Here is a 13,242-nt window from a genome sequence, read left to right as displayed (position 1 = left end):
CCGGGGCGGGGCCTGCGCGTGGGGGCGGGCCGGAGCGGGAGGCGGGAGGCGTTGGGCAGCCGGAGGCGGCGGAGTCTGTGGAGTACGCCCGCGGGGTTCGGGTGGAGCTGTCAGGGCCATGCCCGGGCCGGTTCCGGTAAGCGGGGTTCGGGACGCGGGAACCCAGTTTCGGGGCAGGTCTGCGGCGGACAGGTTGGGCGCAGCCTGTGGCCGCGCTAGGCTCTGCGTGTGGGATCCAGCCCTGGATGGAGCCGGTGACCACCACACTTGGGGCTCCTATGTGGCCAAACACCTGAACGAAGCCCAGCGTGGACCGGGCAGATCCAGGAGCGGGCCAAGCCTGGTCGGGCTCCCGGGCAGACGCGCGAGGGGCGGACAACAGTTCAATTAATTGCAATAGAAAACAGTATACATATACTGTTTATATATATACTATATATCATATATGTACATATATAGTATATATATACATATACATATGTATATATATGCAGTATATATGTACAGTATATACACACAGTATACATATATGTATGCATATATGCAGTATATATACATATATAATATATGCAGTATATATCCATATGTACATGTATGTACACACATATGAGTATATATATGCAGCATATATATCCAGTATACACACATATATGTACACATGTACATGTATGTGCAGTAATATACAGTATATGTACACACGTGCGCATGTTTGGATATATGCAGTACATACATGTGCGTACATAAGTGTGTGTGCAATATATGCAGTGTGCGCACATGTACACATGTGTGCAGCATATATACATGTGTGCATGTATGTGCAGTATATATATATATATACAAAAAATTAGGGGATACTTTATCACTTCATATTCATTTTGAAATATTTTCTAATTTTTCTGAGCAGTATCTATTTTAATTTTTAAATTTATTGTGTTGATGTTGTTACCAGACTAAAACTGGTCCCGGGTTCAGGTCATTCTCTGCCGCACTAACCAATAAGCAGAGTGGGTGTGAAAGGGTTAACAGGTGCCTTTAATCATGACTGTGAGCCACTTGAGAAGACAGGCGGCACATCCTATCCCAAAACCTGCCTTACAGTCTCAGTTGTGAGGTCTGATTATATACATACTTTTTCAGGTGAAGTTAGTACAATGGAGGGCATGCAGTTAGTCATAAAATAGGATAGCTGGTCCCAGCATTGTAAGAGTCATCAAGCAGAATGCCCAGTTCCAGGAATCGTAATTTCTTCTCTATGGCTTTGCAATCTAATCACAGTCTTTATTGCTTCTTGGGTGCCAGTCATGTCCTCAGGGTTATGGGAATGTCCTGCTTCAGTAGTTCTCCTCTGGGCTATGGTAATGTCCAGCTTCACTCATTCTCCTGCATTCCTGGATGGGGGTGCTAAAGAAAATCTAAGAAATAGGTTACATATGGTGCACTAGCAATCATATAGATATATTATTGATTGTATACTATATCAATACCCTATTGACATGTTTTCAAGTGTTCCACTCATTATAACACCGCCTGCACACCGCATGGTGCCCTCCATGCCCCATGCAAAGGAAAACAGTATATTTGATTTACAGTTGGAAATCTGCAGATGCAGGGGGCTGACTCACCCCTTGTTCTGCGCCATTTTACATAAGGGACTTACTCATCCCTGGATTTTGGTATCCAAGCTGGTCCTGAACCAGTCTCACATGGATACCAAGGGATGACTGTAAAGTTTTGGGGAAGTCAAAAGTTACATGCAGCATTTTCACTGCTCCGGAGTTGGCACTCCTGAATTGAATCGGTGTTTCAGGGGTTAACTATAGGTGCAAAGGCCAAAAGTTAATATTTCAGTCTAAGGAGAAAGATTGGTGTATTTAATAGTGTTGTGATTGGCTGTTCATATATGTGTAAATAAAGATGTCAGTTGCATCTGTAGAATTAAACTGCAAATCTAAATGTTGAAAGAAAATAGAATATTTAACTTTTTCATGTGGGAAACAAAGTGAAAGAAAAAGCTGGAAACAATAGGAAAAGACTCGAATTTTTAACTAAATGAAAAGGTCAAAATGTTTGGCAGAAGATAAAGTCCAAATACAAATGATATACTGGGAGAAAACATTTGCTAGTCAGTCTAAGAGTTATTAACCCTAATATAAGAAAGTTCATTCAAATTATAAGAGCCCACTAGAATGTTGAACAAAAGATATGAATAGGCATGCACAAAGATAGGTGGACCCCCCCCCAAAAGTATGAAAAGGATGCTTCCCTTGTTAGTTGGCTCAGTGGTAGAGCATCAGCCTGGCATGTGGATGTCCTGGGTTTGATTCCTAGTCAGGGCACACAGGAGAGGTGCCCATCCATCTGCTTCTCCACCCTCCTTTCCCCTTTCTTTCTCTCTCTCTCTCTTTCTCTCTCTCCCCTCTCCCTCCCCCCTCTCCTCTTCCCCCTCCCCCCTTTCTCCTCTCCCCTCTCCCCTCTCTCCTCTCCCCTCTCCCCTCTCTCCTCTCTCCCCTCTCCCTCTCTCCCTTTCCTGCAGCCATGGCTCAATTGGTGATTGGTTCTAGTGAGTTGGCCTCAGGCACTGAGGATGGCTTGGTTGCTAAGCAATAGAGCAAAGGCTCCAGATGGGCAGAGCATCACCCCCTAGTGGATATGCCAGTTGGATCCTGGTGGGGGCCCATGCGGTAGTCTGTCTCTGCCTCCCCTCCTCTCACTAAAATAAAAAAGAAAAGAAAAAGATGCTAAAGATCACAAGTTAATGAATATTAAAACAATGAAATACAATTGTTTTACCCATCACATTAGCAAAATTTAATAATAAGGTTCAAGATGTGCTGGCAAAGGTGTAAAATATTTCATCTTCTTAGCAAAGGTAAAAGTGCTGGATTCTTTTTGGACTGTGGAAATGGTTGTTGTGGTTGACATCACCACCACATAATTGGAGCAGGGGAAGGAGCTGTTCCCAAGGAAGAAGCTGGCAAACAGACAAAAAACAATGTCCACTCGAAAAGTGTTTTAAATCAATGAGAAGGAGCCGGGGAGTCATTCTGAAGCAATCATGACTGTGTGTGTTACATATATAATTTCAGATACCTCTGACCTTTGAGGATATTGCCATTTACTTCTCGGAGCAAGAATGGCGGGATCTGGAGGTCTGGCAGAAGGAGCTGTACAAGCATGTGATGAGAACCAATTACGAGATGCTGCTTTCTCTAGGTAAGAAGCGTTTGACTGGCTAAGTCATGGACCTGCGTACTGTGACAGGGTTCAGTCACGTGATGTTCCTGTTTGTCAGCCAGATTTCTCAGATAACTCCAAAAGGCACTTTTTACTCCGTGTTCTTCTGTTATTACTTCTCTCAGCATTGCTAACCCTTACTCAAGGGTAGACATTGTTATGTGAGAATTATTTGAGACAGCATGTAATGGTGAGGTGGTCAAGGTGACTAACTAAGTATATTTCAGGGTATTTGGTCACTACTTATACTCACATTCCAGGATTTTCCACATTGGCACATGCCTAGATCATATCCATAAAGTACCAGTAATTTCTAACCTAGGGTGTTCGTGTCTGTCAACTTTTCCAGCGGTATCCATGTGCCTCCAAAAAGCTGACATTACTTTTACCTGCGATGGAATTTGGCAAGGCTTTCCACTGAGTTGACCAGCATCTCTCTCTGCGTGGCTATGGTAGTGGATATTCTTTTTAGTCTTGTTGCTTGCTGGGTCTTTATATTTCTTTTTATTTTTTTATTTTTTCTGGAGCTGGAAATGGGGAGGGACAGTCAAACAGACTCCCGCATGCGCCCGGCCGGGATCCACCCGGCACGCCCACCAGGGGCGATGCTCTGCCCCTCGGAGCGTCGCTCTGCTGTGACCAGAGCCACTCTAGCGCCTGGGGCAGCGGCCAAGGAGCCATCCCCAGCTCCCAGGCCTTCTTTGCTCCAATGGAGCCTTGGCTGCAGGAGGGGAAGAGAGAGACAGAGAGGAAGGAGGGGGGTGGGGGGTGGAGAAGCAGATGGGCGCCTCTCCTATGTGCCCTGGCCGGGAATCGAACCCGGGTCCCCCGCACGCCAGGTGGACGCTCTACCGCTGAGCCAACCGGCCAGGGCCTATATTTCTTTTTAGTATCAAATATTTTATTTATTTTGGCCCTGGCCGGTTGGCTCAGCGGTAGAGCATCAGCCTGGCGTGCAGGAGTCCCTGGTTCGATTCCCGGCCAGGGCACACAGGAGAGGCGCCCATCTGCTTCTCCACCCTTCCCCCTCTCCTTCCTCTCTGTCTCTCTCTTCCCCTCCCGCAGCCAAGGCTCCATTGGAGCAAAGTTGGCCCCGGGTGCTGGGGATGGCTCCATGGCCTTTGCCTCAGGCGCTGGAATGGCTCTGGTCGCAACAGAGCAACGCCCCAGAGGGGCAGAGCATCGCCCCCTGGTGGGCATGCTGGGTGGATCCCGGTTGGGCGCATGCAGGAGTCTGACTGCCTCCCCGTTTCCAACTTTAGAAAATACAAAAATATATATAGGCCCTGGCCGGTTCGCTCAGTAGTAGAGCGTTGGCCTGGCGTGCAAGGGGTCCCGGGTTCCATTCCCGGACAGGGCACACAGGAGAAGCGCCCATCTGCTTCTCCACTCCTCCCCCTCTCCTTCCTCTCTGTCTCTCTCTTTCCCTCCCGCAGCGAGGCCCCATTGGAGCAAGGATGGCCGGGCGCTGGGGATGGCTCCTTGGCCTCTGCCCCAGGCGCTAGAGTGGCTCTGGTTGCAACTGAGCGAAGCCCTGGAGGGGCAGAGCATCGCCCCCTGGTGGGCAGAGCATCGCCCCCTGGTGGGCGTGCCAGGTGGATCCCGGTCGGGCGCATGCGGGAGTCTGTCTGACTATCTCTCCTCGTTTCCAGCTTCGGAAAAATACAAAAAAATATATATATTTTTTTTTTTTTTATTTTATTTGTTTATTTTTTAAGCGAGAGACAGGGACAGACAGATAGGAAGAGGGAGAGAGATGAGAAGCATCTACTCATAGTTATAGCACCTTAGTTGTTCATTGATTGTTTTTTCATACATGCCTTAATGGGGGGGAGCTCCAGCCAAACCAGTGACCCCTTGCTCAAACCAGTGATCTTAGGCTTTAAGACAGCAACCATGGGGTTGTGTCTTTGATCCCAGGCACAGGCCGGTGACTCCATGCTCAAGCAAGCAACCCTGTGCTCAAGCCCTGTGCTCAGCAACCCTGTGCTCATCCTATGAGCCTGCACTATAACCAGCGACCTTGGGCTTTCAGACCTGGGTCCTCAGCATCCCAGGCCAATGTTCTATACCCTGCACCACCACCTGGTCAGGCTCAATTATTTTTTTATTTTATTTTATTTTTTTACAGAGGCAGAGATAGACGGGGACAGACAGACAGGAACGGAGAGAGATGAGAAGCATCAATCATTAGTTTCTCATTGCGCGTTGCGACTTCTTAGTTGTTCATTGATTGCTTTCTCATATGTGCCTTGACCGTGGGCCTTCAGCAGACCGAGTAACCCCTTGCTGGAGCCAGCGACCTTGGGTCCAAGCCGGTGAGCTTTTTGCTCAAACCAGATGAGCCCGCACTCAAGCTGGCGACCTTGGGGTCTCGAACCTGGATCCTTCCGCATCCCAGTCCAATGCTCTATCTACTGCGCCACCGCCTGGTCAGGCAGGCTCAATTATTTTTATAACAAATCAGGCATTTTAGAGAAGTGTCAAATGATAGAAGTCTCTTGTTTTGTTCTCACCCCTTCATTCCTTCACTCAGTTCATTCCCCAAAGGCAACCACTTTTATTTTTATTTTATTTTATTTTTTTTTTCATTTTTCTGAAGCTGGAAACAGGGAGAGACAGTCAGACAGACTCCCGCATGCGCCCGACCGGGATCCACCCGGCACGCCCACCAGGGGCGATGCTCTGCCCATCCTGGGCGTCGCCATGTTGCGACCAGAGCCACTCTAGCGCTTGAGGCAGAGGCCACAGAGCCATCCCTAGCGCCCGGGCCATCTTTGCTCCAATGGAGCCTTGGCTGCGGGAGGGGAAGAGAGAGACAGAGAGGAAAGCGCGGCAGAGGGGTGGAGAAGCAAATGGGCGCTTCTCCTGTGTGCCCTGGCCGGGAATCGAACCCGGGTCCTCCGCACGCTAGGCCGACGCTCTACCGCTGAGCCAACCGGCCAGGGCAAGGCAACCACTTTTAGCCATTTATATTTTAGTTCTTACTGTGGTGTCCTTAAAGCTTTATAACTGTTATGCTTACGCCTCTGTTGATTTATCAAGAGTAGGCAGCATTAGTGAACTCATCACTCTGAAAAATGAGGCATTCGCTCACTTAAGCTCCCACTCTTGTGTCTCCTTTTTCCCTCTCAGATTTTGATAGCTTTTTTATGCCTCTGTTGGCTGCCTTTATAATTTAAATAATAAATTTCTAGATTGTGTTCCACCAACTTTGCATTACATCTCTTGACTCCTTTAGCATCTGAAGATAAGATAGGCAGTCCTCCTGTACTTCCTTCTGCCTCTCCTGCCAGTTCCTGATGGCCACACCATTTCTCTTACAAGGTTTGAAAGTCATATTTTGTTTCATTACCATAATTTTTCCAAGCTCTATTTATAGAGTCTTTCTGAGACATATAATCCAAGATGCATACTATTTTCATTATTACCGAAGAACCAATGAAAGTAATTGAGTCTATGAAGAAAGAAATACACTCCTATGCCATTAACCCTGTACCACCCAAAAAGAATGTTCCAAGCAACAAAATCAAGTATCTGTGAAGTCATTGTGGTTGTGGTCTGCATTTCCCTAATGGCTCATTGGGTCAAGCATCTTTTTTTTTACCTCCTTTGGAGAAATGTCTATTCAAATCTTTGGCCCATTTTTAAATGGGGCTGTTTGTCTTTTTATGGTTAAATTTTAAATGTTCTCATTTGGTCTGTATACTGGACCTTATTAGACACATGATTTGCAATAGTTTTTCCATTCTATGGGTTTTCTGTTCACTTACTTCACAGTGTCCTTTGAAGCACAAAAGCTTTCACTTCTAAGACTTTTATAGTTTTAGCACTTACATTTAGGTCTTTGATCCATTTTGAATTAGTTTCTGTATACGGTGTGAGAAATTTAAAAAACCAAGTGTGCCTGACCAGGCAGTGGCGCAGTGGAAGGAGCATCAGACTGGGATGCCGAAGACCCAGGTTTGAGACCCCGAGGTCGCCAGCTTGAGTGTGGGCTCATCTGGTTTGAGCAAAAGCTCACCATCTTGGACCCAAGGTCGCTGGCTCAAGCAAGGGGTTATTCGGTCTGCTGAAAGCCTGTGGTCAAGGCACATATGAGAAAGCAATCAATGAACAACTAAGGTGTCGCAACGAAAAATTAATGATTGATGCTTCTCATCTCTCTCCGTTCCTGTCTGTCTGTCCCTGTCTATCCGTCTCTCTGACTCGCTCTGTCTCTGAAGAAAAAAAAAAAAAGAACTGAGTGTGCTTTCAATTTCATATCCAAAGAAACCAAACTCTCATCTGACTTTTCTGTACAGATGGTGGACTTCCCAAACCGGAACTGATATCCTGGATTGAACAAGGGAGAGAGCTCTTCAGGAATTTAGGAGAACCACAGAAACCAGGAAACATAATTTGCAACCCTGCTGATTTGCATTTTGATCCATTTACAGAGAAACAGCAGCTTTGGGGTGAGTATGAAGAAACTAGGGCCCAGTCCTTAAGATGTTACATTAAGATTTCTTAGTTCTGGCCCTGGCCGGTTGGCTCAGTGGTAGAGCGTCGGCCTGGTGTGCGGGGGGACCCGGGTTCGATTCCCGGCCAGGGCACATAGGAGAAGCGCCCATTTGCTTCTCCATCCCCCCCCTCCTTCCTCTCTGTCTCTCTCTTCCCCTCCCGCAGCCAAGGCTCCATTGGAGCAAAGATGGCCCGGGTGCTGGGGATGGCTCCTTGGCCTCTGCCCCAGGCGCTAGAGTGGCTCTGGTCCCAACAGAGCGATGCCCCGGAGGGGCAGAGCGTCGCCCATGGTGGGTGTGCCGGGTGGATCCCGGTCGGGTGCATGCGGGAGTCTGTCTGACTGTCTCTCCCCGTTTCCAGCTTCAGAAAAATACAAAAAAAAAAAAAAAAAAAGATTTCTTAGTTCTAATTCTGTGATCTACAGGGGGGTCCTCATGTTACAACAGTCTTGACATATGATGTTTTGAGTTTACAATGCTCACTCCCATAAAAACTTTAAAAAATTGAAATGTGAGTGTTTTGGTTTATGCCGTTAGCATCGTACTTATAGACTAACTACATGGATGAATTAGTTTCATTGCATGTGGCATAGGAATACATTGCAATGAACATATGAGTGAGGGGGTTGGTGTCCCCCAGTACACTTACCTATACCATTTTGGACTATTTAAAGCTCAAGGGTTCCATTTGTGTTAGGTTAAGGTATGTTTCGACTTCCATCAAAATTCGAGTTACGTCACTGTCGTAGGAATGGAACTGTGTCATAACCCGAGGACCCTGTCATCTCCTTGTTTGTCTGGGCTGAGCCTTGACATGTGCATTCTAGAGAAAAGCAGTTAAACATAGTGCTTAGGATTATGGGTTCTGGACCCTGAGTCTGGACCTTCCTTTTCTGGGTGACCTTTGGCAAGTTAATCAACCTCTCAGTGTTTCATTTCCTAACCTATGAAATGAAGCTAATAAGAGTACCTGTGTTATAGGCTGAAAGTTAAAATGCTTCCTGAGTTAAGAGCTCAGTAAGCGTCATCTCTTAATAGTGGGTGGGGGGGCATGACTCCTTTCCCTTGGAGACTGTCGTCTCTGTCTGAATGGCTAAAGCCTGGCCCTCCGCCCTTGTTTCTTACTCTGATGGAGAGTGGGACTCTTGGGTTCCTCAAAGTCAGCATGAGGTATGGAATGAGAAAAGTCAAGTGGGCGTAGCCTGACCTGTGGTAGCCCAGTGGATAAAGCATCGACCTGGAAATGCTGAGGTCGCTGGTTCGAAACCCTGGGCTTGCCTGGTCAAGGCACATATGGGAGTTGATGCTTCCAGCTCCTCCCTCCTGTCTCTGTCTCTCTCTGTCTCTCTCTGTCCCTCTCTGTCTCCTCTCTAAAATGAATAAATAAAATAAAAAAAATTAAAAAAAAAAAAAAAAGTCAAGTGGGCGCATTGTTCCGAGAAGTTTGTGTAGCTTTTAGCTGCTGCTTTCTGGAGAGTACAAGTTTTTCTCCACAAATTATTTCACTTTTTGTCACCTGTTATTCTTTCCAGAAACCTTTTTTAACAGGTTGGAAGGAATAGTGTGCAGAGGGAGGAACAGAGACAGGCCTTGCTGCCTGGCTTAGGGACAGCTGGTGGATCACACAGAGCCATGTGTCAGTTGGTGCTCCGTCAGTAATACCATCGTCACCCCTTCCTGACTCCAGGAATGTCTGCACAGCAAAACAGGGCGAGTCTGACAGCCCTGCAGTCATAATAGCAGGGCACGTATTCAGAGCTTGTGCAGTACGCGGGCCCACCCTAAGCATTTTGCACACATTAACTCATGTAATTCTCACAGTGGTCTCATTGTTCTCCCGTTTCTGCCGGAGAGGGATCTGAAGCCCAGAGAGATTAGCTGGACGACAGTCGCAGTGGGCACCCGGGATTGGAACCCATACTGTCTGGTTCCAGAGCTTAGGCCCCACATTTGTGTCCTGTATTTTCCTCTTTTCAGTATTATTCTAAGAATGTCTGTTCAGTTTAGTGTCAGTAGACCCCACCACACTCCTGCTCATGACATAGAACCAACTGAAATAATGCCTGTGTACAGCTCAGTGGAAGCTGTGTGCCCAGTCCAGCATAGGTCACTGTCACAGATCGCTTTACTGGTGACATAAGCCTGAGTCATGCCATGGAAGGAGTTCTGACTGAATTTTTGTTTGCATTTTCAGGAAGCCAGCAAGCTGTGGGGTCAGGAGCACCTGACTGCTGTTGTCTGGTAGATCTGCGTGAGAGTCATTGTTCCTCTGAACCCTTCTCAGTAAACAGTGAGGATGTCTCCTTCAGGCCTGACCGAGGCTTCACCCTCATGAAGACAGACAGACACAGCCCATGGGCCCAACTCCCAGTGGTCCACTATTCTGGGGGACCCACCCAAAGGGACAGAATCGCAAACCCCAGAATTCTGGGTCCCCCAGGCTTACAGGAAGTGCCCTCCTGGGAGGGCACCCAGCACCCCTGCCATGAATGCGGGCAAAGCTTTTGGAAGATGAATCACTCAGAGAAGCGCCAGAGGAGCCCCTCGAAGGACCAGCTGCATGGGGCCTGGAAGAAATTCAGCAATCACACTAATCCGCAGCATCAGCAGGGCCTCTCTTGGGGACAGAGGCACTTCCAGTGTCAGGAATGTGGGAGGAGCTTCTGCCGGAAGCAGGACTGGCTTAGACACCTGGCTGCACATGCAGGGAAGTGCCCATTGCAGAGCCCTGACTGTAATATGTGCTCCCATCACAAGTGGACCCTCCTCAGCCACCACCTCCTGCAGCAGGGGGAAAGGCCTTCCCACGGCCCCCGATGTGACAAGCGCTTTTTTCCGAAGACCAGCGTGCTGGCTCACCAGGGCCAGTCCGGCGGGGCCAGGCCAGTCTCCTGCAGAGAAGACAATGGGACCTTCAGTGAGAAGGCTGAGCTTAGCAGTGTGCACTCAAGAGAGAGGCCAGGCCCGTGTCCAGCTCATGAGGAATGCTCTTGCCCATTGGGGGGCATGGAAGTCATCCTCCAGCGCTGCCCTGCTGGGGAGAGATGGTTCTCTTGCACAGAGTGTCACAAGTGTTTCTCTAGTAGGGCCAAGCTTGCCAGTCATGTCAGAGTCCACGCAGGAGAAAAGCCCTTCCCGTGCGTGGAGTGTGACAAGAGTTTCCGGCTGAATGGCCCGCTGAAGGTGCACCAGCATGTGCACAACGGAGAGAGACCCTTTTCCTGCCGGAAGTGTGGCAGGGGGTTCAACAAACAGTGCAAACTCACCGAGCATGCCCGTATGCACAGTGGGGAGAAGCCTTTCTGGTGTACTGTATGCGGCAGGAGCTTCCGCCAGAGGGGACAGCTGCTGCGGCACCAGCGCCTGCACAGCAACAAGAAGCCCTTCCAGTGCCCCGAGTGCGAGCTGAGCTTCCGCCTGGAGAGCATGCTGAGAGCCCACCGGCTCCGGCACAGCGGGGAGCGGCCATTCTCCTGTGGCGAGTGTGACCGCAGCTTCGCCCACCAGTGCAAGCTCCGGGAGCACCTGCGTGTGCACAGTGGGGAGCGGCCCTTTCGGTGCCTCGAGTGCAACAAGAGCTTCCGGCTGAAGGGCATCCTGAAGGCCCACCAGCGCACCCACAGCACGGAGAGGCCATTCTCGTGTGCGCAGTGTGGCAGGGGCTTCACCAGACAGTCCAAGCTCACCGAGCACCTGCGCGTGCACAGTGGGGAGCGGCCCTTCCAGTGCCCTGACTGCGACCGCAGTTTCCGTCTCAAGGGGCAGCTGCGGAGTCACCGGCGCTTGCACACAGGAGAGAGGCCCTTCCAGTGTCCCCAGTGTGACAAGCGCTACCGCGTGAAGGCCGACATGAAGGCCCACCAGCTGCTGCACGGAGGCCAGATGCCATTCTCCTGTGAGTGTGGCAAAGGCTTTGCAAAGCAGTCGAAACTCATCGAACACATCAGGACACACACGGGGGAGAAGCCTTTTCAATGTCCGAAATGTGACAAGAGTTTCCGCTTGAAGGCACAGCTGCTTAGCCACCAAGGCCTGCACACAGGGGAGAGGCCTTTCCACTGCCCTGAGTGCGACAAAAACTTCCGGGAGAAGGGGCACATGCTGAGGCACCAGCGCATACATAGGCCAGAGAGGCCGTTCGCCTGTGGCGACTGTGGCAAGGGCTTCATTTATAAGTCGAAACTTGCTGAACACCTCCGAGTGCACACGAAGTCCTGTCGTGCTCCAAGTGGGCCTGACATTCAGAAACGTCTTAGCCAGCTTTTTGCAATGATTGAGGCCGACTGGAGCTGAGACGGTGGTGGCAGTCCAAAGCAGTCAGTGGGCAGGTCGTGCCTGGGGATCCACAGCCAAACCCGTAGGAATGTAATATGAGTTAGGAATATGAGAAACCACAAAGGGTTTTATTCCTTAAAACATCACCAGGTATATTTCTTATCCACTGATAAAAAGAAGCATTTGTTTTCCCTACCATCTTAAGTGGTAGCATTCCCCAAATGCTCAACCATCTTTGAAATCCCAGCTTGATTATAGACAGGAAATTGCTTCAGTACTGATTGTTAAATGTCCATTCCCCTTTTGTCTTTTTCTTAATATGATCTGAAACTGGGGGTTTAAATCCATTGTGTTTTGTTGCATGCCTGATATGACATTAGATTTGGTTTAGATGGACTTATTTTAAAATTCGTTCTCTGAATTGGAGTTTATGTGAGTGCTAAAGTTTCACAGCAGATTAATTATGCATAGTAATTATGCATAGTTTCTCCCAAGGAAAAGATGATGATTTAGGTACAGATGTATATATATAGAGAGGTTTCTTTCCATACCTTTTATCAGCAGTGTCTTAGAGAAATTGGTTGTATTTGTATGACATCTGGGTAAATGGTGCTTACATTCCTCTCAGCAAGGATTCATAGGAAACTACCAAGAAAAACAAATCCTGGCTGGACTTTTTTTCTTTCTTTTGTGAAAGACAGAGACAGATAGGAAGAGAGAGAGAGATGAGAAGCATGGACTCATAGTTGAGGCACTTCAGTTCATTGATTGCTTCGCATATGTGCCTTGACTGGGGGGCTCCAGCCAAGCTAGTAACCCCTTGCTCAAGCCAGCGACCATGGGATCATGTCAATGATCCCACACTCAAGCTGGCGACTCTGCACTCAAGCTTAAAATGATATTGAACTGTTTGTTATTCTACATATATTCTAGTGTTAATGTTTTTCTGTCCTACCCAAATGGGGGGAAATCATCAGGTTCACAGGAGCTCAATAAAAATATATTAAATTAAAAATTTCAAATTGCTAAAACCTGTCAGAGGCTGGCTTTCTTCCTTAATAATCTGTATACACAGAAAAATACTTAACTATTTTTGCGCTATTTGTGTCTTCTGTAACTACTTTGTGATACGAGCAGACACATACAAATCTTTTAAGATACGAGCTGCGACTCGGTCTGTATTTTTGATCGAGATCCAAGCAAAATTCCCAGATACGAGTTGTGATTCGGG

The 13,242-nt window shown here is 48.2% G+C and overlaps 1 protein-coding gene and 1 non-coding gene across 2 annotated transcripts; both read left to right on the top strand.

Annotated features, from left to right (window-relative positions):
• Positions 1-55: 55 nt before the first annotated feature.
• Positions 56-13,032, top strand: ZNF786 (zinc finger protein 786). Its single transcript, XM_066262544.1, has 4 exons — positions 56-136; positions 3,087-3,213; positions 7,539-7,691; positions 9,931-13,032. The coding sequence occupies exons 1-4, from the start codon at positions 119-121 to the stop codon at positions 12,027-12,029; spliced, it is 2,397 nt and encodes a 798-aa protein (XP_066118641.1). The 5' UTR covers positions 56-118; the 3' UTR covers positions 12,030-13,032.
• Positions 7,753-7,829, top strand: TRNAT-GGU (transfer RNA threonine (anticodon GGU)). The gene has a single exon. It is a non-coding gene; the product is annotated as a tRNA-Thr (tRNA).
• Positions 13,033-13,242: the final 210 nt, after the last annotated feature.

This window comes from Saccopteryx bilineata, chromosome 2 (genome assembly GCF_036850765.1).
Source record: "Saccopteryx bilineata isolate mSacBil1 chromosome 2, mSacBil1_pri_phased_curated, whole genome shotgun sequence".
In the NCBI taxonomy this organism is placed as follows: Eukaryota; Metazoa; Chordata; class Mammalia; order Chiroptera; family Emballonuridae; genus Saccopteryx; species Saccopteryx bilineata.
This window is presented reverse-complemented; position numbering and strand designations above follow the sequence as displayed.

Coding starts and splice junctions, on each gene's coding strand:
- ZNF786 (XM_066262544.1), top strand. Junction 3,214..7,538: donor CGAGATGCTGCTTTCTCTAG/GTAAGAAGCGTT, acceptor TTTTCTGTACAG/ATGGTGGACTTCCCAAACCG. Junction 7,692..9,930: donor AGAGAAACAGCAGCTTTGGG/GTGAGTATGAAG, acceptor TTGCATTTTCAG/GAAGCCAGCAAGCTGTGGGG.